This window comes from Mus caroli, chromosome 18, assembly GCF_900094665.2.
Source record: "Mus caroli chromosome 18, CAROLI_EIJ_v1.1, whole genome shotgun sequence".
NCBI classification, from domain to species: Eukaryota; Metazoa; Chordata; class Mammalia; order Rodentia; family Muridae; genus Mus; species Mus caroli.
The window spans coordinates 17085177-17112451 of NC_034587.1; the positions used below are offsets into that span (position 1 = coordinate 17085177).

At 38.7% G+C, this 27275-nt stretch overlaps 1 protein-coding gene across 5 annotated transcripts in view; it reads right to left on the reverse strand.

The window, feature by feature from the left end:
- Trappc8 (trafficking protein particle complex 8) overlaps positions 1–27275 on the reverse strand; it is an 82986-nt gene that overhangs the window by 43558 nt on the left and 12153 nt on the right. Inside the window, exons 3-11 of one of the 5 annotated variants that reach the window (XM_029471852.1) lie at positions 16093–16182; positions 15470–15644; positions 12063–12216; positions 9219–9255; positions 7349–7563; positions 6451–6566; positions 4597–4747; positions 4011–4111; positions 1512–1617 (exon numbers count right to left, since the gene is read on the reverse strand). In XM_029471852.1, the coding sequence (XP_029327712.1) occupies positions 1512–1617; positions 4011–4111; positions 4597–4747; positions 6451–6566; positions 7349–7563; positions 9219–9255; positions 12063–12216; positions 15470–15644; positions 16093–16182 (1145 nt within the window). Of the gene's footprint in view, positions 1–1511; positions 1618–4010; positions 4112–4596; positions 4748–6450; positions 6567–7348; positions 7609–9161; positions 9256–12062; positions 12217–15469; positions 15645–16092; positions 16183–27275 lie in introns of all 5 variants that reach the window. The other 4 variants (XM_021150458.2, XM_021150457.2, XM_021150455.2 and 1 more) reach the window with 4 other exon arrangements.

Below are 27275 nucleotides of genomic sequence, written 5' to 3' on the forward strand. Positions count from 1 at the left end.
AAAAAAAAAAAAAAAAAAGAAAAGAAAGTCTTTGTATACTCACTGATAACCCTAGGTTGAAAAACACAACATAGCACTCAAAGTCGGGATCAGACTTGCTTTTGAAGGAGAGTAGGAATACACTTCAAGAAGCCTTATTCAGTATGACCAAATAGCTCCTGTCTGACTCGATGTGGTGGTCTGAATATGAGCAGCCACCACAGACTCCTATCTGAATGTGTAAGTCACTAGGGAGTGGCACTATTTACCACACACAACAATAGTAGTGCCAAATTAAAAAGACAGTAGTGGGCTTTCAGAGACCTTTGAGATAGGAATCAAAGTATGTGTCAGAGGATTAAGAATTATACCCAGCCCATTACCAACATCTAGTCCATCCCATGACAGGACGGATGAACACAGAAGTACCTCAAGCACTGCAAACCTCTTCATCCTGAGCAAGGAGAGCGAACTGTCGATAACGTGACACAAAAGTATTGAGTAAAAAGTTTTAATTTTTTTGACATGTTATATTAAGATGCCTCGGGTTCATCCAAAGTAGACTAGTATGGCTAGTTTGGATGCATTTTTAAAACTTACTGGTTTTCCTTAAATGGTTATAAGGTAAGGCAGAGACTAAACACTCGCAATGATTTTTTTTTTTTTTTTTTTTTGGTGATTTGTGTGTGTGTGTTGTGTTCTATTAATCATTTTATTTGTTTACATTTCAAATGATATCCCCCTTCCCGGTTTTCCCTCCACAATCCCCCCATCCCATCCCCTCTCCCCTTTGCCTCTATAAGGGTGTTCTTCCACCCACTCACCACCTCACCACTCTAGCATTTTTAAGCACTAATTTTATATTAAATTGAAACATATGCAAGCCTTAGTTGTACACAGCATAGAACGTATATCAAACAAGATGCCATATACACAGTCATTGTTAGTTAATAATGAAAGGTAGACTGAGACAATAGAAACAAAATAAACTCAATTAGGGCTGTAAAGATTGCTCAGTAGTTAAGAGCACTGGCTGCCCTTGCAAAGACCCAGTGCTCAGTTTCCAGCACCCACACAACCATCCACTAACTCCAGCTTCAGGAGATCTGACACCTACTGACCTCTGAGTGCAACAAGCACACATATGAAGCACAGACATACATTCACGTTGGCAAAATACTCATAAACATATATTAAATAAAATTTGAAACATAATTTTCAATAAATAGATTCAAACTATAGAAGACATAGTAGCTGAGTGTGGTACTCATGACTGAAGTCCTCAGTACTCAGATGCATAAACTACAAAAACTGTCTCAAGTTCCTCCTACCACCAAAAAATTAAGGAAAATAAATAAATAAAAATAGAGCACCCCCCCCCAAAGAAAACAAAAACAGAAAACCCAAAACTTTAAAATGAAGTTAACAATTAACTAGCAGTGCTTAAATCCTGAGAAAGCCTCTCCTTATTTTATATCTTAAACAGCACCTCGTTACAAACTAATGAAATCAAGCACTACACAGTCCAGTACCTCACTTGTCAATCGTATTAGAAGAGCTGCAGCCTCTGAGTACTTGCTTTGACTTTTTAAAATTTCAGCACTAAGCAACACGCATCTTTCAGCCAACACCATATTCCTAAACAAAAACAAACATGGAAAAATAATCAGCATCATAGTAATTCTTTAGCACAGACGTTACAGTGCAGTCACAGTCCACTGGCAGATTCTGAGCAAGAAGTCTGTCTTGCGGCTGCCTGCTCCCTTTTCTTCTTTCTAGCCCTTTTTTGGATATACAACAAAGTCCTATGCATGCTTGCTCCAATAGAAGAGTCTCTCTTTCTCTAAGAACTTATCCTATACCCGCCTAGCTCCACACTCATACAGCTGCTTGTCAACATCCACAACTGAACCTGCCTGCTCTTTTGGACCCTAACTCAAAAGGCAAGGCTATCCTTTCCTCATCTTCTTCTGGTAGCTTCCAATTTGCTCCCTCTCTGTCAATGTTCTCAAATTCAATAAAACGATCAAGACTTAGGAAGAGAAGTCTGTCGTTTTCTACCTAATTTTTAAAAAATGTAATGCTCATATCCTTATTCCTTTTAGAGGTGCTAGGGATCAAACTGGGAGCCTGGCAAGTGATAAGCTACAGGCCCAGCCTAACATGTCTTATCATCAGACAATTTTAAAGTAAGAACCATAATGCAAGGCTGCACATTTTTAGTGGTATGCACCTATAATCTTGGAAGGAAAGAACAAACTCTCACCAAGTTGTCTTTGACTTCCATATGCATATGTTGGATGTCCATATCCACATAAACACACATAAAAAAATTAAAAATGTTGGGGGTGGGGGATGGTATACTCTCAACAAGTATCGTAGTTTGGACATAATACCACACACCAGAATATGGAAGGCAGAGGTAGGTGCATCTGTGAGTAGATCAACTTGGTCTACATGGTGAGTTTCAGGACAGCCTGGGATACATAGTGAGACCCTGTCTTTTAAAAGAAAAAGTACACTTACACATTTGAGTCTAGAACTCCAGAAATGGAAACAGAGGATCGGGAACTTACGATCACTCTTGGCTACATAGCAAATTTAATCCAGCCTGAATTACATAAGACCCACATTCCCTAAAACAAACAAATGCTTTGATGATGTCATACGTTCCATAAATTATATTTTCAAACAGGTGTTCCTGAATACCTAAATCTTCCTTAGTGAACACAAAGATAAACCTCTAATATTTATGACACATATAGTCAAGTCATATATGGCTTGGTTCCTAAATTCTATAAACTGTTGATTTTTAACAAATTATTACATTTTTATTCGTATTATATTTTTATATTTATTTGTGTATATTCCCATGTGGAGGCACAAATGCACTTTCATTACAGCATTCATGTAGAAGTCAGGACAACTTTTAGGAGTCAATTCTCTCTTCTGTTATGTGGGTCCCAGGGATCAACTCAAGTTGTCAGATTTGACACTAACTATCTCTACCTACCAGTATCTTGCCAGCCCTATGGTGTTTCATTTTAAGCACTGCTTTTACTATTACCACTATATGAACAATAGAGAGATCAAAAAGATTTTTCTATCTCTATCTTCTAATGAATCCATTCTACAACAGAAACATCAGGGAGCTAGGCATGTAACTCAGTTGGCAAAGTTCTGGGTTCAATCTAGCACCATTAAAAAGAAGTCTGATGAAGCGGGCAGTGGTGGTACACGCCTTTATTTAATACCAGAACTTGGGAGGCAGAAGCACCCAGATTTCTGAGTTCAAGGCCAGTCTGGTCTACAGAGTTCCAGGACAGCCAGGGCTACACAGAGAAACCCTACACAGAGAAATAATGATGACGATCTACTCAAATATGTAGCAATTTTCATTCACTACAACCTACGTCTTTAACTTCCGCTTAGGAAGAATTGACAGTTAAGGCTCCTAACATAAATTTATCTCCAAGCCTTTCTAAATCTATCCCCTAATACTTTCCATACTTTCAACTCAAGTATACTTTCCCACTGGCCTTTACCAGCAAACCTAGAGAGAAAACATATTCCTGTAACTCAAAATTCTAGAACTGTCTCTGTGGCAGCTCTAGAACCTAGGCACACTGCACAAACATCTACCTATTGAATAAGCAGAGCCTATGCTAAGTGCACCTGGCCTGGCTGCTAGTCTCCTTCTTTGTAAGAGTTCTAACAGCACTCACTACTACTCATTTTCTCTAAGGCTGGATTACTTCTTTCTGTTTCTGCCTAATTAACAACAAAAAATTCAAAATGGCTGATTTCTGAAGGTAAAATAAATGTCACAAAGATGTTCCCCAATGTAATACAGAACTTTACCACATATATCCACAAATACAGCCCAGCTAAGAACTGAGAAGTACTATTTTCTCTTCAGCTTGTCTCTAAATCAACTTCATTTGAGAACCTAAGGCATGAAAAGCAAACAACTACTTATAAATACCAAATCAGTCTCAAAATGGGCAAAATATAATACTATAGCCACCTACTTGCAGATATCCCTGTATGTCTGAATTGCTGTGTCCATGTAATGAGCAGGGTATGGCCTAGGAGCTCCTGGCTGAAGAAAGGCTGACACTGCTGCCATTTCCTAAAGGGGAAAAACAGGAGAAACATTCTCATATTGAGTCAAATACTGGAGGTCTCAGAGCACATATGTATAAATTGCAGTTTAATGTATACTCAAAATCATAATTGTTTGACTTAAAATTCTGGACTTCGCAGGGTGTGATGGCCCACACCTTTAATCCCAGCATTTGGGAGGTGGAGGCAGGCTAATCCCTATAAGTCTGAGGCTAGCCTGGTCTCCTCCTGACAGGGCTGAGATAAAGAGGAGCTTCTGAGAGGATGAGGGGGAAGTAAAACCTGCTCTGGGCCCAGAAATGTACAAAGAGGAAGAGAAGGGAGACACTTCTCTGGAGAGGAAGCCCATATGCACTGAAGTGTTAACTGTCAATTTTAATTTTTAAAAATGCTTCAAAGGCTTAGGGATATAGCTCAGCGAGCAAGGAGACCTGGGCTTGACTCCCAGCATCACAAAACAAACAAACAAACAAACAAACAAACAGTACCAACCAAGGCACCTGCTGCATAAAGCATTGCTTGATCGTTAAGAAAATCCTTCTTTGCAGTGTGATAACAACTGTAAGCCAAATCATAATGTTGCACCAAAAAGCACAAGTCAGCCATCTTCCTGATCTGAAGCTCAGGTGCTTCTGGCGGATACCTACAACATAGAGAAATAATTTATGATTTGTAGCCTCACCCCATCACATATAAAATACAGAGGAAGTTGTTCAACTACCCAGAACATGAATTTTATCTATTTTTAAATCCTATCTTCAAAAAAGATTATCAATTTTCAAAACTACTTGAAGTCAAAAGTTAATAAATATGTTTATCTTATAGTCCTGGAAACTTCTCAACTGCAGATAAGCATTTGTCCCATGGACAAGTTTTAAATAAATAGTTAATACTGGAGCTTACAACTCCGAAAAAAAATTTTTTTTAATCCAAATAGACTAGCCATCTTCCATTAAAGCAAGATTTTGTAAGAAACAAAATTTGCTAAACTTGTTCTTTGTTTTAGAACAGTAGACCAAGTAGCCCAGTATGGTGACTGCTGCACCAGTGCTTCGAAGCCTGAAGCAAGAGAGCACCAAAGCTGAAGAACAAATGGACAGTTCAACAAGATGGTGCCTTAAAAAACATGTACCAGGGGCTGGAGAGATGGCTCAATGGTTAACCCTGACTGGTCTTCCAGAGGTCCTGAGTTCGATTCCCAGCAACCACATGGTGGCTCACGACCCCCTCATCTGATGTGTCTGAAGATAGTTACAGGGAAAAAAAGTATGTACCAAAACTAGTACTGAATATCCAATCCAACTAATCCAACTCCATCTACTTAAGTAAATAGGTACAAAATAAAATGACACTGTGAATTATTTGAGTTTTGTTTGTTTTTGCTTTCACCACTCTAACCATGGACTGTTGACAAATTTACCATATCAGACATAAATTCACTCCTTGTGCAGGCCTCAAATCTAACCTGAAAGCAATTGGTTACCCATGTAACTGTCACGTTGTTACTGTACCAGTACATGTGGCCTGGCAGGTAGGCACTGTGACACCCAACGTCCTCTGCCAAGTAAGACCACTGATGACTTTTTCCCAGTAGTTTATATGTCACCTTCTAGCATCATGAAAGCTAACCACCAAGGAGGAAACTGTCCCGGTCAGTTCACTTTCTCAATGCTCTGTAATCAAACCATGTGGAGTCTTCAGCAAAAGGGTCTCAGCGGGGTGAGCAACTAAGAGCAATGGTGAGAGAGAACCTGTGCGACTTTGACTGAAGAGTTTCTTTTCAAATATCCTCTTAGCCAATGGTAGTAGTTCACACCTGTAACACCACTACATGGGGAGCTAAAGTAAGATCATTACAAGTTCCAAGCTAGCCTGGGCTTAGACTCAGACTCCATCTCAAAAAATAAAAAAATAAAGCCGGGCGTGGTGGCGCACACCTTTAATCCCAGCACTTGGGAGGCAGAGGCAGGCGGATTTCTGAGTTCGAGGCCAGCCTGGTCTACAGAGTGAGTGCCAGGACAGCCAAGGCTACACAGAGAAACCCTGTCTCGAAAAACCAAAAAAAAAAAAAAAAAAAAAAAAAAAAAAAAAAAAAAGAAAAACCAAAAATAAATAAATAAATAAATAAAAATAAAAATAAATAAATAAAAATAAATAAAATAAAAAAATAAATTAATTTAAAAGTCCAGTAAGAGTTTTTTAAATCAGAATTTAAAGAGTATCTTTCTTAAGTATCTGAGTTTTGACCAGTATGAAAATAAACTAAAAAGACAATCACTGTTTTTATATTCAAACACTAAACAAAGTTAAACACAGTAGAGTTAAATATAGTGATATTTTACTCACAACAACCCAGATGTATTCTTCAGCTCATTAATGCTCTTTTCTGGAACTTTACTACCACTAAACCATTTCTTAGTGGCAGAAAACAGAGATCGACTCAAACCTTTCCTTGATATTAGCTAGAAAAAAAATTAACATGTTGACAAATATAAAGGCTTAAAATTATTTTCTACAAACCAAACAATTTTAAGCTTTATAGAGTAATCAAATATTTCATTAAAACTAATTATAAAAATATCTAGGGACTGCAGAAATGGCTCAGTTGCTCATAGTACTTGTTGTTCTTGCAGAGAAGAATCTGGGTTCAGCGCTCAGCATCCACATAGCTGCTCACAATCAACTGTCTCTCCAGTTCTGGGGAGAGGGACTAGGCACCCATGCAATACACATACATATATGTAGGCAAAACACTGGTACATATTTTGTTTAGTACCCAATATAAATATTGGCTGTAGAGATGGCTCGCTGGTTAAGAGCACTTGCTGCTTTTAAAAAGGACTAAAGTTCAGTTGCCTGCACTCACATGGTGGCTAAGAACTGTCTGTTACTCCAGTTCTAGGGCTCCAATGACCTCTTCTGTCCTCTGTGGTCACCAAGTATGAAAACGGTACACATACATACATTCAGACAAAACATTTATACACATAAAATGAAATTTGATAAATAAATCTTAAAAAAATAACCTGTCCAATAAACTAAAGAAATCCCAAATTAAAATAACTTGGTGTATCTAGGTAGGGTTCAGGAGAACTTCATCACTGATATTAATTTCAGTCAGTTTTCATAGTATATCAAAGAACAAAAATCAAAACAAAACTTTAAATACAAATCAAACTTTTAATAGTCTTAAACTCATTGACTTAATTTGAAGATTAATAACCTAAAAAAACTTAAGTCTTACCTGATCGTTTAACTGACGAATTGTTTTCTCTATGTGTGGCAAAAGGCCACGGAATGTAAACTCTTGTATAAACTGTCGGATTCTATCATGATCAGTAAGTGTTAAGCAAGCACCACGAATCACTATGGTACTTGCTTTCTTTGCCTCGTGCACTGAAGAAGCAGCCTTTGCATAATCTGAGCCGTCGGTATTGTTAGGAGGGTCACCGCATTGGTCTATTTGAAGTGGATGAATTCTGAAGTTATTTGGTAGGCCATCTACTGAAAAACAAATCTCTCATTTACTTTCAGAATGCAACGGAGAACTTAACAAAGCTACCATACTACTAAAGGAAAAGATGATGATCCCCTTCTCTATGTGCATACTGAGATGAAACGCCATTAACATTTTCCCATTCCAAGTTAAAGGTCAACTGGTGAGATGGTTCAGGTGAAGCATCATCACACTACAAGTTGTTCACTGGCTTCCACATACATGACACTGCGCGTGCACGCACACACATGTAAATATGTGTAATAAACGTTTCTAATTAAACTAAGGTGCTTGAACATTCCTGAAGCAGGCTGTCTTATGTAATAGATTGTTGCTAAATATCATGTAAGTGAGCTATAGAACATTACAGCCACTGCACATGGTGGCGCATGCCTACAATCCCAACACTTGGAAAGACGAGACAAATGGATCTCAAGTTCATAAGCAAATAGTGAGTTCCAGGCCAGTCTGCACTGCACAATAAGAGCAACAAAACAAATTTTAGAGCTATCATTATCAAAACTACAGCTTAAAAATATAGGAATATAGTTTCTAAAATTATATAAACCTGGGATATTGTGCTGTATATCACATTTCCCTGGCTTTCTAAAAGAGAAAGCTGACTGTTACTCTCTTTCTAATGTGATATTGAACTAAAAATGACCATTTTTTAATTTTTACTTTTTGTTTGTATGTACATAAATCCTACAGAGGCTAACAGAGGGCATTAGGTTCCCTCTGGAGCTGGAGTTACAAAGTTGTGAGTGTCCCGGCATGGGTACTGAGATCTAACTCAGGGTCCTCTGCAAGAGCAGAAACCATTGAGCCCTTTCTGTGGCCCTCATGACCCACTATTATAACACAACAAAAACCAGAACTCAAAGGACTGAGTAAAATCAGAAAAAGAACTCTTAACTTTTGAGTCAGGTATGTTGGTACATGGCTATTCTCCCAGTACTTGAGAAGCACAGAAAGAGAATTTTCAATTCAAAGACAGGTCCTCTGCAAAAGCAGTAGCTACTCAAGGAGCTGAGATAAGGAAATCCTAATTTAAAGCAGAGACTGATAACTTAGTCAAGACCTTGTCTTAAAATTGTAAAAGAAAGAGTGGGGGCTGGACAGACGGCTCAGTAGTTAGGGGCACACACTGCTCTTGCAGAGGACTTGAGTTCAGTTCCCAGCATCCACATCAGGCAGCTCAGGAACACCTGTATATAACTCTAGCTCTAGGTCAATCTCATGTGTATGACCTCCTCTGGTACCAGCATTCACAGACACATAAACAGATATAACTTACAATAAATCTTTTTTTAAGTTTTTAAAGAAAAGGGGCTAGGGATATGTCAAGGATGTTTGTTTGCTTGGGACAGGGTTTCTCTGGGTAGTCTGACTGTCCTGGAACTAGCTCCATAGACCAGGCTGGCCTGATTTTACAGAGATCCACCTGCCTCTGCCTCCTGAGTGCTAGGATTAAAGGAATGTGCCATCACCATGTAACAAGAGTGCTTTAATAACAATAAATACTTTCAGCCAGAAAAGAACTTAGAAAGCATAACAAGACCTTTGACTTCGTTATCTAGTCCATCCAATGAAAGCAAGTTACTATCAGAATTCTTACTGGAGGTCATAGTACAAGGGCCATCTTCATATGATTCCTAGCAAAACAAAATGCAAAGCATTAGCAATACAATCAATCATGTTTAAATACTGCCATATACACCAATACCTATGATTCTCCTGATCGTGGCTTCATGAACTTGATAAAGTAATACTCTCTGGCCCTCTACTCTGTCATGCTGTATTTTAATTCCTTTCATATCAGTTAACTATGCTAATTCTTCTGCATTTAAATGATCTCCATTTCAGATTCATCTCAACATTCGTGCAGATGTTTATGTAGGCACATAAATATGTCCATGAATCCTAAAAAATAATAATGGCAAAGGAAAAGCTTGCCAGAGTCAGGCAGCAGGAGAAAAGAACAACTTTAAACTCTCTCAGGTCATAAATATAATGCTATCAAAAGTGGATTCTGAATATGCTGAAGGGCTGCAAGAAATACCCAACACAGTGCTCAGTTCTAGAAAGGCACTGAACTCTCAGGCCATCCCTGAACCCTACACTACTACTACATGACATAAACATTTAAAAAAAAACAAAAAACAAAAACTGTCCTATAGCTAGCTGATTTGGGTTCATTTATGTCTAAAGATTCCCTTCCCCCTAGCACTGTATGAAAGAAAGCCAGCATTATTTCAGTATTAAAAGGAGTAAAATGGGTTGGAGAGATGGCTTAGTGTTTAAGAACACAGAGCACTTACTGCTCTTATAGAGGACCTCGGTTCAGTTCCTAATACCCACATCAATAGTTCTTAACCACCCTTGGCTACAGTTCCAGGGTTTCCAATGCCTGCAGAAACTCACATTTATAAGTAAAATTCAACAAATCAATAAATATTTTTAAAATGAGTAAAATATTAGATACTATGTCTAGATTAAAAAAATCTACATGACAGAAAAATAAGGAAATAAAATAAATTTTTAATCAACATTTCTATTAGATCAATAATTATATAAGCTTTTACAATGACTTTTAAATATCACATAAAAAGCAAATAAAGTAGGGTAGCTATACAAAATATATTTTCCATTTATTCGAAAAATCTTCCTTTTAAACAAAAAGTCAAATCCTTTTGCTGTTGTTTGTATTTTCAAGACAGGGTTTTTCTGTGTAGACCAGTCTGTCCTGGAACTCTCTCTGTAGCCCAGGCTGACCTCAAACTCAAGACATCTACCTGTCTCTGCCTCCTGAGGCTGGGATTAAAGTGTGCATCGCCACTGCCAAGCTAAAAAAGGTCAAATTTCTACTAACCAAATAAACTAAAGGACTTGGCATTGACTCTATCAAGTAGCGCACTGTGTTATTTAGCTTTGCGGGGAGGGGGGGGGGGATATTTTACAACTATCCATTTCAACTATCAAATAACCAATACTAGTCAACTAGAAAGTATGAGCTCCATAAAAGGCCAAAGAGCAGCACGGTGGGAATGTAAGAAGGCAACCCCAGCAAGGAGATGACACAGAACAGTCTAAGAGCATTCTTAGTTAATTTGGGAGAGAAGGATTTGGGGAGTGGGGGCCTGTGAGATTGGGTCTCACTATGTACACCAGGCTAGCCTTGAACTCATTGAAATCCACCTGCCTCTGCCTCCTAAGTACATTTTTGGTTAATTAAACAGATAAATCCAAATGTTTATCTCTATATGGCTGGCCAATCTAATTCAAGTCTTAGTCCATGCTGTGGTTTGAATGAGGAATGTTCCCCATAGGCTCATGTATTGAGACACTTGGTGGTGCTGAGTTCTAGAACCTTTCTGAGGCTGACGTTTGCTGGAGGAAAAATATCACTTGGGGCAGCTTTTGAGGGATTACAACCTCAAACCACTTCCTGCTTGCTCTCTGCTTCCTGTGTATAGAAGGAAAATGATCTTTCTGCTTTCTGACTGCCAGTTCAGTCTCTGACTCCTACTTCCATACCTTCCCCACCGTGATGAACTTAATTTCTCAGAAACTGTTAGGTAAAATAAACCCTTTCTTCATGGTGTTTACCACAGGAACAGAAGGTAACTAATAGTATGTAATTCACTTTTCAAAATGAACCACTTTATATTAAGAGATCATACTGATGGATCAAAATTAGCCATATTAGTACTTGCATTAGTTAGCCACTAAGCAAGGCAAGCAGGTACCTTTAGGGTAAGGCTCTATGTCAATGTACCTTCAAAGCACCCTTTCCTTTATTTTCAGCTACAACTTTATGGTGCAAGCTGAGCATGACCAAAGCCATGCCAATCTGTCACTTTACCCTTCCTTTCACGTGTGCTCCACGACTCTGAACTGAGCATGCCCAATAATTCATCCACTGTTTCTCTAAATTATGAATGTAAACTGAGCATACTTGGGAAGAAATACAACAGAGAAAGGTTAGGAATGGACCCCAAATGAAATCCTCATGCTTCCTCTAATCAAGAATGGCATTGCTTTGAAAATGACTCCCCTACTGGCCTTGCCTGTTTCATGTAAGGCATCTTTCTCTTGGCTGTGCTTGTTTTGGCTTTGAAAACCTACTATGTTCAGTTACAAAACTAGTAAGTAAAAATGTTCTAGACCCATGCTAGTGCATATGAAAAATGTCAGCACTTGGGGAGCTGAGGCAGGATGATTGAGAGTCAGGAATAGACAGGCTAGGTTACCTAGCAATTTCATGGCCTAGGGGCACACACCTTTGATCCTAGCACTCAACAGGCTGAGACAGAAGATCTTTGTGAGTTTAAGGTCAGCTTGATCTATATAATGAGTTCAAGGACAGCCACCCACCCCTCAAAAAGAAAAATCCACAGTCATATCTTTTTGAAATAAATTTAAACACAATTTTTGCGGTTTGGTTCGGTTTTAGATGTACCTGGTTTTGAATACTATTTTTCTGGAGATACTGACTCCACGGATCTGGTATCTGTTCATCTGATGCTCGATTTGGTGCTCGAGAATTGATTTTAAGTAAATAGCAACCCTGAGTTCCATATTTCTGCTTCATTTCTTCATAAACTGATTCAGCTCTAAAGAAAAGGGGGAAAAAACTTTGTAATAACCTTAGACAAACTTCAGACAGAACTTAGCAGACCTTAGATGTTTTACTTGTCTTTATATTACTTTTACATTTTTATTTATGTGGGGAGGTCAAGGACACACACCACACTGCATGTGTGCGCATCAGAGGACAACACTCAGGAGCTGGATTTTTCCCTCTACCTCATGGGTTGTGGAGACTCAGCTCAGGTCATCATCCTTGCAAGAAACTTTAACCACTGCAACATCCAGTGGGTCCACACATTAGATTTTATTTAGTTTTCTTTAAATGTGTGTATGCGCGTGCGCGCATGCGCAAGCCTGCATAGATTTGATATGCCCTACCTGCATGCAAGAACCCAAGGAGGCTAGAAGAAGGTATCAGACCCCTTGGAACTGAATTATTGGCAGTTACAAGCTTCCATGTAGATCCTGGGACATGACTCTGAGTCATCTGCAAGGGTGGTGGTAGTCTTAACCCTGAGCATCAATCCAGCCCAAACAACAGACATTTCAAGTAATCCAGGAATATCCCCCAAAAAAGGCAAAACAGAAAATGTAGAGAATATAAACATGTAAACAAAAACTCATGATAATTAAGCCTACCTTCAAGACAGTCTGAAGGCCAAATTAGTTTGGGGGAACTACAGAAAGCAAAATTAGTTTCTTCACAGCACAGACCACCTAGGAGCCCTCCACATGCTATAGTAGAAACTGCCTATTTCCAAAGAGCTACTTCAAACACACAGCTGCTTTCTATCAACTTTTGGAACTCATCTTCAAAAATCATAATTTGAAAAAAATTTTTTTAAAGATTTATTTATCCAGCAGGGCGTGGTGGCGCACGCCTTTAATCCCAGCACTCGGGAGGCAGAGGCAGGCGGATTTCTGAGTTCGAGGCCAGCCTGGTCTACAAAGTGAGTGNGGTCTACAAAGTGAGTGCCAGGACAGCCAGGGCTATACAGAGAAACCCTGTCTCGAAAAACCAAAAAAAAAAAAAAAAAAAAAAAAAAAAAAAAAAGTTTTATTTATTATTATGTCTAAGTACACTGTAGCTGTCTTCAGACACACCAGAAGAGGGCGTCAGATCTCATGGATGGTTGTGAACCACTATGTGGCCGCTGGGACCTTCGGAAGAGCAGTCAGTGCTCTTATCGCTGAGCCATCTCTCCAGCCCCTTGAAAATATTTTAAAACTATTTATTAATAAATGAAAATTATAACATCAAATTTTTTATAGGACAGGGAAGAAAAGAGAACTACACCAAAGTGAATGAAACCCTCATTACAAAGACTCACTCTTTATTCTTGAAAAAAGTCAGAGTAGCTGAAGCCTTGAGCTACTTTTCAGATTAAAAAAACAAAAAACAAAAAACCAACGCATGCCATCTTCAGCTACAGACCAAGTTTGACCTCAGCTTAGGCTACATGAAAGATGGAGGGGGTCGGGGGAGAAGGACAGAGGGAGGGAGCTACCACATATGCTTGCTGTTGGAAGAGAAAATGAATTGAAATGTGACAACCTAAGAAGCAAAGAGTACAAAATGAAATTCTATTAAGTCCAGTCTGCTTTTTTATTTATAATTTTTTAATTCTTTCAAGTCTGGATATTGAACCCAGGTCCTCAAGAAAGGAAAGATCTACCATTGAGCTACATACATATCTAGCCCCAAGTCTAGTTTACATAGCTATTCTCAGTCAACTGGCTATCTTGACAGCTAGAAAAATATGAAGACTTATTCATAGGCAAATGCTGACATTACACAAATGATCATCCTAGTAAACAACAAAATCATATAACATCTTAAGGCTAGGTTAGTAAAAGTTATAAAACAATGTATATAAAGAAATACAGGGCTGGGCGGTGGTGGTGCACGCCTTTAATCCCAGAACTTGGGAGGCAGAGGTAGGTGGATTTCTGAGTTCCAGGACAGCCTGGTCTTCAGAGTGAGTTCCAGGATAGCCAGAGCTATACAGAGAAACCCTGTCTTGAAAAATACAACAACAACAAAAAAAAAAAATACAGAAACATGTTTATGTATAAACACACTGAAGTAAAATTTCTGCTCACTTTATTAATAATATTGCTAAAATCCCAGGATCTGGGCTATTCAAATGGCTTGTAGATGGGCATGCTGTCAAGTCTGAAGACCTGAGAGTTCTCTCCCCAGACCCACATGGTAGGAGAACTGGCCCTTTCAAATGTTGCCTGACCTTACATGCATGCATGCTGTGATGTGTATACACACACACACACACACACAGCAAAATTGTTCAAAAAAAAATTAAGAGTCCTTGGCCTAATTCTCGACTGTCGATTGAACATCCTTATTATATTCATTATTATTATATTATTATTAATATTATTATTATTATATCCATTCAATACAGGAGATAAACCATGTCCAACTGAATCAAAATAATTTTAATAACCAGCTCACATTATTTTTTGCATATACCAATGGTTTTTAGACATGTCTTTTTAATCCTAAAAAGGAATAGTCCACAGAAGTATCTGTTCTGTTTCTGAGTTTATAGAAAATGAGTTAGAGGATAGAGTTACTGTGCAAAGGTAGCCATTGCTTAGGATGCATTAGAATGTGGACTCAATCTCAACTACTTACATCATTACCAATATCTCAACCAGTGAACATTTATGTTCAAAAATAAGAATCATACATTAAAGTCCCAAGTGGCAATCAGATATTAAGAATAAATAGTATGAAACAAGTTTAATCTGACCTACACCTCGAAACAAATGCCAAAGTAAACTCTAAAGCATAAACATAAAGTTATTTTTATGTTTATATTACAAGAATTCATTTTAGGGAACAGCAAGACAGCTCAGTAAGTAAAAGCACTTGCCACCAACAACCTAAGTTCAATTACCAGGCCCTCATGGTGGAAGAGAACCGACTCCTACAACATATCCTCTGACCTCCACATGTGTGCCATGACACATACAAATATGCATGTGAGTGCACACACACACAAATCAGAAAGATGTGATTCTCTTTTTAAAAAAAATTAAAATGGGCTGGAGAGATGGCTCATTGGTTAAGAGCACTGACTACTCTTCCAGAGTTCAATTACCAGTAACCACATGGTGGCTCACAACCATCTGTAATGGGATCTGATGCCCTCTTCTGGTGTGTCTGAAGACAGCTACAATGTACTCATATATATATATAATAAATAGATAAAATAAATAAAAATAAAACAAAAATTTAAAAGAAACACTTACCTCTGTTCATCTCCTGAAGTTACATCATGCAAAAGCACGTAATATTTAAGTGTATTTGGGATAAACCACTTAGGGTAGGAATAATCATTGTTGTGCTGAATTCGATGCTGTTCCTGTGACAACTTTGAAAATTGTTCCATAGGTTCAGCTTCACCAGATGATGCCACCAGCATACCTTATAACCACAATGTCAGGGAAATTATCACATCTCTCAATGATAAGCACTACTTTATTAATATAAATTTTAGGAGAGATCTTCTGGCCAGGCCCCATGGCACAAGCCTGTTAATCCCAACTACTCAGGAGGCTGAGACAAGAGAATTGCAAGTTCAAGGCTGTGTCCACACTATAGTGTGAGTTCCAGGCCAGCCTGAACATCTAAGGGAGGACCTCTTTCTCTGACCTTCATTTGCACAAGCATATACATTTACACTCCTACCTGAGTTTATACTACACATATACTACATTCACACACATACCTCAAGTACCCAGATCAGAAAACCCCCCAAAAATAAAGTGACATAATTTTGAACATGATATCATTGCCAATAAAAAAATTCTCCATTCTTTATAACTTCTTGAGAGTTTTGTCTTTCTCGGCTTTCAGATGACTTAAAGGATACATGCTAAATAGTGATTCAGAAACTCATGATCTGATGCTGGCATGGACTGCAGAAAGGTCTCTCTGTAAGACTCAAACCATGGAGTAGTAGCTAAAATGAACAACATATAAAATGGTTAGAATTCAGCAGAATCAGTTTACAAAAGAAAGATAATAGTTTCTAGTAGTAAACAACTCTTGTTACCTCTGCTTTAAGGTACATTAGATATCAAGGCAAGCACAATTCCTCTCATTTGTAGACGCAGAATGTTATATAAATACATCAAATCATTAACATATTTAGAGACATATAGCATATTATAGCATCTATGTTTTAAGTTATTCATGAAAGTACATTTATGGGCTGGTGAGATGGCTCAGTAGGTAAGAGCACCCGACTGCTCTTCCGAAGGTCCAAAGTTCAAATCCCAGCAACCACATGGTGGCTCACAACCATCCGTAATGAGATCTGACTCCCTCTTCTGGAGTGTCTGAAGACAGCTACAGTGTACTTATATATAATAAAAATAAATAAATCTTAAAAAAAAAAAAAAAGAAAGTACATTTATAAATGGAACTCCTCAAGTATACAGAATGAAAGTGTCACTCCTGAGCCTGTGAAGCATCCCAGAGCCATGGACTTACTAGATCAAAGTAACGAGAACTAATCTTTAGGTCCCTGAAGCAGTCATCTCATGGTCACAAGCAGAGCCCGTTCATAAGAGATCACACTTTGCACTGTATCCAATGAGGTTGATTTCTCCCCTCAGGAAAAACTGGACAGTATTGGAAGGCCTTTTTGGTTGTCACAACAGAGAAGGAGACATGACTACTGGTGCTAAGGGGAAAAGGTCAGAAACTCAAAGACATCTAAGAGTGCACAGAGCAAAACAGCTCCACACACACCAAGAATCACCCGGCTTAAAATGTCAAGATGGGTAAGGCTGTAAATCCTATAGCCTGACAACTTGAGTATGACTACAACAAAGCCTTTTAAAATTTTACATACTATCAATACTATGTGAGTGAGTGTGTGTGTGTGTGTGTGTGTGTGTGTGTGTGGTAGTGGGAAGTATGTGTGAGTGTATATGCATGCACGTGGAGGTCAGAGGACAATTTTCAGGTTGGTTCTGGGAACTGAACTCAGGTAGTCAGGTTTGCAGCAAAAAGTACCTTTTTTTACTCTCTGAACCATCTCACTAACACATCAAAGCTTTTGTAAAGAGAATTTCAAGAATATAATTACTTTATAATTAAGTCAACTCTTCAGCAATTAACTTTACATCTTTTTTTTTTAATTTGAACATAACTTAAACTTAGTCAGACATGGTGGTTTGTGCCTCTAATCCCAGCACTCAAGAGTCTGAAACAGAAGGATAACAAAACTGACATCAGCCTGGCCTATACAGTAAGATCAGGTCTCAAACTGCTGAGTAAGAGAGAAATAGAAAGCAAAAAGAAAGGGTGCTGTGTGAAGCTAGATAGGCAGACATAGTGGTGTGTGTGTGTGTGTGTGTGTGTGTGTGTGTGTATGTGTGTGTTTATCTCCTGTAATCCAAGCACTTGCAAGGGGGAAGCTGGAGGACTAGGTATAAATGACTAGAAAGGTAGAAGAAAAAAACTATACATGTTGAACAAATACTGTTATCTCATCTGGTACCAAATAAGCTTTCTGTTACTTGTTTTATTTTGTTTTGTTTTATTTTTTGAGATAGCATCTCCTTATGTAGCCCTGTCTGACCTTTGATTACCTGTATAGACTATCATTTGTGTCACCACAACCACAGAAATATACATTTCTTTTTCTTCTTCTTTTTTTTTTTTTTTTTACTGCAGCCAGGTGTGGTAGCGCACACCTTTAATTCCAGCCTGGGGAGGAAGAAGCAGAAGCAGATCTCTGAGTTCAAGGCCAGTCTGATAGTAGCAGGAAGGCCAGGAGTTTGAGGCCATCCTGGGCTACATGACAGACTATATAAAGAGAGAGAGAGAGAGAGAGAGAGAGAGAGAGAGAGAGAGAGAGAGAAAAGAAAGAGAGAAAAAGAAAAAAAAGGTGGACTAAATTATAGTCCATCTGTCCATCTATTAAATGGTATACTATATAAACTACGGTCTATCCTTTAAATAGTATACTATGTAAACTGTGTATAGTCCATCCATTAATGGTACCCTATGTAAACTATGTGTAGTCTATCCATTAAAAGATACACTATGTATGGGTCATGTATTAAATAGTACACCATATAAACTATGACCCATCCATTAAATGGTATACTATATAAACTATGCATAGCCCATCCATTAAATGATACCCTATGTAAACTAAGTATGGTCCATCCATTACATGGTATTCTACATAACTAAAAGAGAATGAGGAAACTCTCTTCATACGGCTATAAAGTAAAATCAGCAACAGCCAAAGCTAGGCATGGTGGCCCAAACTTGTAACCACAGCACTTAGAAGCAAGAGGATGGCAATGAGTTAAAAACCAACCAAGACTACAGAACCAAACTGTCTCAAAAACAAGAAGGCAAAGTAGCAACCAAAACATATGCATTTTTGTGAAAGAAAAAAAGATGTGAAAAGCTACATATACATTATTATTTTCAAAGACAATGAAAAAATTAACATTTATGGGCTTTGAATAAAGCTAGAATGCACGAGGCCCTGGGCTTGTTCTCAAGCTCTACCACAAGAAAAAAAGCCAAATCAATTACCTCTTGGGAAGAAGAAAGGAGGGAGGGAAAGAGGGAAGGAAGAGTGGAAGAGGAAGAGGAGGACATAGAAGCTAACTCTCTCTGCACTATAGGTCTGGTCTTTTGTTTGGGTGTCTGAAATAGGGGTTTCATATAGCCGAAGCTGGCTTGAACTGTGAAGCCAAGGTAACTTTAAGTCCCTGTTGTGGTTTGAATGTTAAATGCCACCCCCCCCCCACTTAGTTCACATATTCAAATGTTTGGCCCCCATCTGATGGCACTGTTTAGAAAGGCAGGCTATGGAATCTTTAGATGGTAGAACCTTGCTGGAGGAAATACATCACTAGAGGTAGGCTTCTGGGTTTTCTAGCCTGGCCCCTTCTCCTATTCTCATTCTACATGAGACTGCTAGAGTAACATGACTAGCTGGCCATGACTGGCATTTCTTCCCCAGAGTAAATCTAAGTTGGTCAAGGTATTTAACCAGAGCCAACAGAAATTAAACTAACACATTTCTGACCCTTTTGCCTCCAACTCCCAAGTGCTGGGCTGCAGGTATGTGCCACCAGATAAAGGTTTTTGTGGTACTAATGATCAAGTTCAGATTTCACGCACCATAGACAGGAACTCTACTGCTGAGCTACAATATCAACTGTTTTATGATTTGACTTTGGAACTTTATAAACACAGATATTTATAAAACTATATAAACTTTTAATTAAATTGAATAAAAAAGAAAAAAGCAAACTACACACTCTGACATACTTCATGGGCACAGTGGAAACAGATGCTGGACCTTAAGCAGAGGTGTGAGAAGCAAGGCAGAAATGTGTTTTCATCCTTCAGACAGGCTAACAAGTTTTTCATTCTGCCATATATTTTCTTGAGGTGCTATAAAAATGTGTGATTCCTCTGTCTGACTTTAACTTTGTTAACTGCCACTAAACTATTTTTGTTGTATTTTTAATATTATGCTGTTTGTAGGAAGTGGGGAGAAATATTACTTTTTAATTTTAGGGTTTAATACTTACTGTAACACTTAATGACAATCTCCCACCTTAAAAATGCTTGTACATAGTTTGGGATAACATGACTATTTTGTTCCTATTCTTCTTCTTTTTTTAATCAGCAAGTGAAAAAGCAGCCATGATGCTCTGTGAAAGCTTTCTTCAACAAGCCAAGCCAGCACTTGGGAGAAGGTAGGCAGGAGATGAGTACTTCAAGGTCATCCTCAGTTACTGAGGGACTTTGAAAGCAGTAGCTCTTCTACACAACCCCAGTTAGAAAGGGATAGTATGTGCTGGGCGTGGTGGCGCAAGCCTTGAATCCCAGCACTCAGGAGGCAGAGGCAGGCGGATTTCTGAGTTCGAGGCCAGCCTGGTCTACAAAGTGAGTTCCAGGACAGCCAGGGCTATTCAGAGAAACCCTGTCTTTGGGAAAAAAAAAAAAAAAGGGATAGTATGTTTTTCCTTTTTATCAAAATAAAATGCAGTTCAAACCAGACTATTCCATGAGAATGTATGGATTTAGGAATAATGTTATAAATCAAAAATTAAACACAAAAAATAGATGATGAAAAGGTAAAAGTTTAAAGGGCACCAGAAGACCACGTTCTCATCAAAGAAATTAAATATACTAACTGGCACAAATATGACAAGTACTGGAAAAGGGAGCACTGGTCCACAGCTAAGGAGTGTCATGAGAACAATCTGGAAAGAGAGACCCATCACAAGAAATACCAAGGGATTTCTTGTGAATTTAAAGAATACAAGAGGATTCTTTTAATTCCATCGAAGTGTCTTTCCAAGGAATGCTAGCTTTAATTGACCGATCTGACAATGAAAACATGGCCCTGTTAAGTCAGGCTTAAAAGGTAAATGTCTAACATCTACTGCTTAAACAGAACCAGTGAAAAGTATGCCAACTCAGTCTAAAGGTGAAAACTAGATGCAAACTTTGACATACCTAATATTGTATTAGAGCGGGTAAATTTGCTTTTAAAATAACCCTCAAGAGTATCAATCTGTCATGGTGGAATTTTACTGAACTTAATTCTGAACTTCCTTGTATTTCACTCCTAGTTTTCAAAGACATAAAAATAAAGCTATGCTCTGAGGATACAGCTTGGTGGTCGAGTGTATGTACTTATTAGCATGTGCAGGGTCTGGGGCTCAATCCCCATCAGCCAGATAAATCAACTGAAAAGAGGGGTCCTGAAGGGGGGAAAACTGAAGAAATAACTTTCTTTTGTTTAATTCTAATAGTTAGGTTTCTAAAAAATTTGTCTAAACCGTTCAGCTACAGTAGTATCTCTGCCTGCTTTTAAAAGCAAAAAAAGCACACAAAGCTCTGGAGTAGAAATGCTAGAAGGGCTCTGAGAATACAAGTAATACAATTAGGTAAGTTTTCACAATCAAATAATAGCTACACTATTCCTATAAACTATCTAGAGAAAGCCACTACAAAAACTACTTAAAACTAAATCCACTCCCATAGTTAACAAACAGATTTCTAAAAATCCACTTCTAGAGAAACTAAATGGCCCCAAAGAAAATAATTACATATAATAATCCTGGAAACCAGACACCTCCAAGCCTACACAGTCATATCACAAAATAAAGGACTGACTGATGAGTGTACTTTGAGCCCAGGAAGAAACATCTTAATCTTAACACCTCAGTGTGAAACAGGAAACAAGCATTTAACAAATATGAGAAACTTTCCAACATAAGAGACCAAGCTGAAAGAATATGAATTAAAATAAAAGGCACAAAATAAAACTGAAAAATAAAAAGCCACTAATGATTAATTAATCTATCAATATCCTGAGTTAACATTCTTTAAAAATAAGTAAATAAGTAAAAGTAGCCCAGGCTATCCTGGAATTCACTATGTAAACCAGGCTGTCCTCAAACGCAGACACCCTCCTGCTTTTGCAGGGATTAAAAGCATGTACCACCACATCTGTTTTCAAAGAAATTGTTTTAAAACAAAACAAAAAAACCAACAAACAGTAAAATTTCAATACAAAAGTCAATATAAAGTATGAAGGACAAAAATCTGCAATATTCATAAAAATAATCAGAGCACTGACTAGCCATTCAAATTCTATATCCAACTAAGAATTGTTCCAGGGGCAGGAGGTGGGGAATGGAGAACACCTTCAAATAAAGAATTCAAAAACGTTCACAAGACTAAAGACCATGCAAGATCAGATGGTGGCAGTTGATCACTGCCAGGAGCTCAGAAGACCTGAGTGGCCCAATGTGCATCTCCAACACACACTAATAATGATGGTGGTAATACTAATAGAGTAACATAAAGTAAGAGAAGGAAAGAAAAACTCTAGGATGACAACTGAGGAAAGTGCCTTGGAGAGTCACCAGACAAGAGAGGAGTAGAACATTTTCAACTTCCTTTTTTTTTTTTCCCCTGACAGGGTTTCTCTGTACACAGAAAAACCTCTGTCCTGGCTGTCTATAGACCAGGCTGACCTACTGGGAGCAACCCTCCTGTCTAAGATTACATGCATGAGCCACCATTCACTGCAGTCTTTAGACTTTATTCCTAATCATTCCTTTCCTCCCATCTTTTTCATAGCTTGGGGTCATGCACATCCTATGCAAGTTTGAAATTATACAATAAAAATGTACACACATGACTCTGGGAAAATAAGAACCCCTGTAATAACTAAAATATTTTGCCCCCAAGGTAATTTTCAACTCCCTGGGGACAATATCCTCACTGGAGACACCAGTGAGAGGGGAAAGACTCTGAAAGGAGATTTTGATAAAGAATTTCCTGAAAATTGACCTGACAAGTTCAAAGTCCTACTCAAGAAGGTTGAGAGAATACAAAGGACACTGAGAAAAATGTTAAAGATGATTACTAACATCTGATAAAACAAAAGAAAGCCCAATAATTGGCCCTGCAGTAACCTACATTTAGTCATACATACTACTGTAAACAGGGAGTGTTAACCAGAAACGATGGACACTGCACTGTGTGCTGCATAAAAGTTAACACTAAATGATCACCCCTTCCCAAAAATTAAATTCTTAATAAGTGTTTAAATTAGTTATAAGTCCTTATTGTTTAATTTATTAAAATTGATGAAGATATGGATAAAAAATAGAAATACTATTTATAGCAAGATACAGTGGCTCACACCTTTAATTCCAGCACTTGAGGAGCAGAGGCAGGGAGATCACGATCAGTTCATAGCCAGCCTGGTCTACATACTAAATTCCAGGTCAAGCAGGAATACAGAGTGGGACCTTGTCAAGACGGACAGACAGGCAAGAAAAGAATGTAACACCAGGCTAGTGTGATGGCTCAGTACTTAGAGGCACTAGTTATCAAACCTGATATCTGAGTTCAATTTCTAGGACTCCTATAGTAGTAAGAAAGAAGCAACTTCTACAAGTTATCCTCTGACCTACACTTGTGCACTCAAAGAGATACACATAAATAAATGTAATAAGAGAAATTTAGAGAAGCTGGATGGTTGACTCAGAAGTCAAGAGCACTGTTGCTCTTGCAAAGATCTGGGTTCAGTTCCTAGCACCCACACAGTGATTCATAACAATCAGTAACCCCAGATTCGGACAACATATGCCCTCCTCTGATCTCCTTGGGCACCAAGCATGCATGTGGCAGACAAACCTACATGTGAGCAAAACATACACATAGTGAGTCTAAAACTTTTTTGAGAAGACATAATACCATAAAAGATAATAAAATAAAATAAAGGCACTGGCAGGGCACAGAATAGAACTGCTGTTCTTTCTATGTCTTTTAAGCAATCTGTCTATGTGTATATATCAGAGTTACTAAGTCTTTTAAAAGAAAAAGGGAAGCCGGGCTTGATGTCTTTAATCCCAGCACTTGGGAGGCAGAGGCAGGCAGATTTCTGAGTTCGAGGCTAGCCTGGTCTACAAAGTGAGTTCCAGGACAGCCAGNGCTATACAGAGAAACCCTGTCTCAAAAAACCAAAAAAAAAAAAAAAAAAGAAAGAAAGAAAGAAAAAGGGAGAAGGTTGTTAAAGGTCAAAAATACTTTAATCAGTACAGAAATAAATGCTGTGTTAGATATGGTGGTACATGCCTATAAAAAACAAACACGGGGCCTAGCAAACACAGGAGTGGATGCTCACAGTCAGCTATTGGATGTATCACAGGGCTCCCAATGGAGAAGCTAGAGAAAGTACCCAAGGAGCTAAAGGGATCTGCAACCCTATAGTTGGAACAACATGATGAACTAACCAGTACCCCGGAGCTCTTGTCTCTAGCTGCATATGTATCGAAAAATGGCCTAGTCGGCCATTACTGGAAAGAGAGGCCCATTGGACTTGCAAACTTTATATGCCCCAATATAGGGGAATGCCAGGGCCAAAAGAATGGGAATGGGTGGGTAGGGAAGTGGGGGGGCGGTATGGGGGACTTTTGGGATAGCATTGGAAATGTAATTGAGGAAAATATGTAATAAAAAATATTAAAAATTTTAAAAAAGAAAAAAAATAAATAAAAACAAATAAATCTTTTATTTAAAAACAAACAAACAAACAAACAAACAACAACAACAGCCAACAGGAGATAGAAGTAGAAAGATCTAAAGTTGGAAGCCAGCTTGAGTGAGCTGCAGGTCAGCCTAGGAAACCTAGACTAGGAGACCAGACTAGGAAACCTAGTGTGGTAGTTTGAATGCTTGCTTAGACCCTAGTTGAAAGAACTGTTTGGGAAGGATTACAAGGTGTGTGTCACTGAGGAGATGTGGGAGCTTTGAGGATTCAAAAGCCCATGTCAGGTCTAGTCAGTCTCTGTGCCTTGTGCTTGTTGCCTCAAGATGCAAGCTCTCAGCTACTGTTCCAAGGTCATACTTGCACGCTTGCTGCCATGTGGATGATGGTCAGGAACTCATCCTCTGAAACAGTAAGAAAGCCCTCAACTAAATGCTTTTTGAAGTTGCCTTGTTGGTGCTGTTTTGTCATTGTAATAGAAAAGCAGTTAAGACACTTAAGCAAGATCTTGTGTCAAAAACCCCCCCCAAAAAACAAACTGCAAAGTTATTTGTCTACATGATAGACAATTCTTCTCTGTATCCCCTTAGCCCTTTGGCATACCAGATAGGTCATCTTTCCTACAATCATTATGGCTATAACAAACTATAAATCAGAATGCACTAATTGCTAATTAAGGATGGTCCTTTACTAGATTATAAGCTTATAAGAAGTGTCTTATATCTCTATGCATCAATGCAAGGTACATAATAGAAAAATCAATAAATTTGAAAACCACAGGTTAACCTTATGTCTTAGTCAAGGTTTCTATTCCTGCACAAAACATCATGACCAAGAAGCAAGTTGGGGGAAGAAAGGGTTTATTCAGCTTACATTTTCCACATTGCTGTTCATCACCAAAGAAGTCAGGACTAGACCTCAAGCAGGTCAGGAAGTGGGGGCTGATGAAGAGGACATGGAGGGATGTTACTTACTGGCTTGCTGAGCTTGCTCTCTTATAGAACCCAAGCCTAAGGATGGCACCACCCACAATGGGCCCTCCCACCCTTGATCATCAATTGAGAAAATGCCTTACAGTTGGATCTCATGGAGGCATTTCCTCAAGGGAGGCTCCTTTCTCTGTAATAACTCCAGCTTGTGTCAAGTTAGCACACAAAACCAGCCAGTACATCCTAGTAGCATAGGCCTGTCAAGAGGCAAAAGGACTGAAAGAGGTTCCAGGCCAGCCAGGGCAACATAGAAAGACATGGTCTCAAGAAAGGAAAGGAGGGAAGGAAAGGCAGAGAGTTTGTGTGTGTTTTTGGAGGGGAGGAAGACAGACAGACAGACACATGCAGACACCTGCACACATAGATACCATGTAAAACAGATTCACAGAATCTGAAGTGGTTGTTCTCACCTGGAATCCTAGCACTTGAAAGACAGGCAGGAGGGTCAAAAAGTTCAAAGGCACCACTGGTTACACAGAAAGCTTGAGGCCTTTCCTCAAGAAAGGAAGGACTGCGCATGATGGTAATGTGGTGGTTTGAATATGCTTGGCCCAGGGAGTGGGACTATTAGGAGGTGTGGAAAGTGTGTCACTGTGGGTGGGCTTTGAGGGCTTCCTCCTAGCTACCTAGGAATGCCATTCTTCTCCTGTCTGCCTTCAGAACAAGACAGAGAACTCTCAGCTCCTTCTCCAGCACCATGTCTACCTGTAGACTGTCATTCTGCCATGATGATAATGGACTGAACCTCTGAACCTGTAAGCCAGCCCCAATTAAATGTTGTCCTTGTTCATGGTGTCTCTTCACAGCAATGGAAATCCTAACTCAAACAACCATCTAGGGCTACACAGTGAGATTGTGTCTCAAAAAAACAAAAAACAAAAAAACAAAAAACAAACAAACAAACAAAAAAACCCACACAAAACAATGGGGACAAGCAGACAGAGAAGGGGAAGTCATGGAAGGGGATGGAGGAAGGCAAAGAGAAGAAGAGGGAGGGGGTGAGGAGAGCAGACAGAGAAACAAGGAAGGGGATAGGAGTAGAGGAAGAATTAATCTTGACAAGTTCTTATGTTCAGAGATGAATCAAAACCTCGTCAACAGTCAGTGGCCTACCTCAACTATTCAATTAACTCAGGCTTATAGTATAAAACCTTAAGATACTAGCATCGGACTCCTTGCCTTTCATACTGTAACACTAACAACAACAACTCAAATTCTACCATTTCTCAGGTAAATATTCAAAATTTTGCATCACTTTAAAATACATTGTGCCAAAAACTGATTAACCCTGTACCTAAGAAGTCAAACTCTTGATTGGTGTTTTGACTGGTATAGCTCAGTGGTGAGCTCAATAACTACTAGCATGTTTAAGGCCCTGGGATAAATTTCAGAACTATAAAATAAAAAAAGATAAAATAAAACAATCATGTTAATCTATATTGCTGTGATTAAAACTAACAGCAAAGAAAAATAGAGCAGACTGAAACTCAGTAATTCTACACACATTTCTGAGCATACATACATTTCTGAGCATACATTTATAGACTAAATACCGTGCTGACTTACGACCTGTTCTCTGTATATGGCAGCAAGTTCTGAATAGTAATGATAGTTATATTATTATTAATAACAATAATGATAATAATAATAATAATACATGAGGGGCTGCACGTGTGCCACAGTGCCTGTGACCTGGAGGTCAGAAGACAACTTTGTGAAGTCAGTTTCCTTCCATATTGCCATGAGTCCTGGAGCTCACACTCCAGTTGTCTGGCTTGCATGGCAAACACTTTACTAGCTGAGCTATCTCACTGGCACAGGAAGATCTTTAGCTACATAACTAGTATAAAAGTATCAAAATATCAGCCAGGCACTGGAGGCAAATGCCTTTAATCCCAGCACTTGGAAGACAGAGGCAGGCGGATTTCTGAGTTCAAGGCCAGCCTGGTCTATAGAGTGAGTTCCAGGACAGCCAGGGCTACACAGAGAAACCCTGTCTCAAAA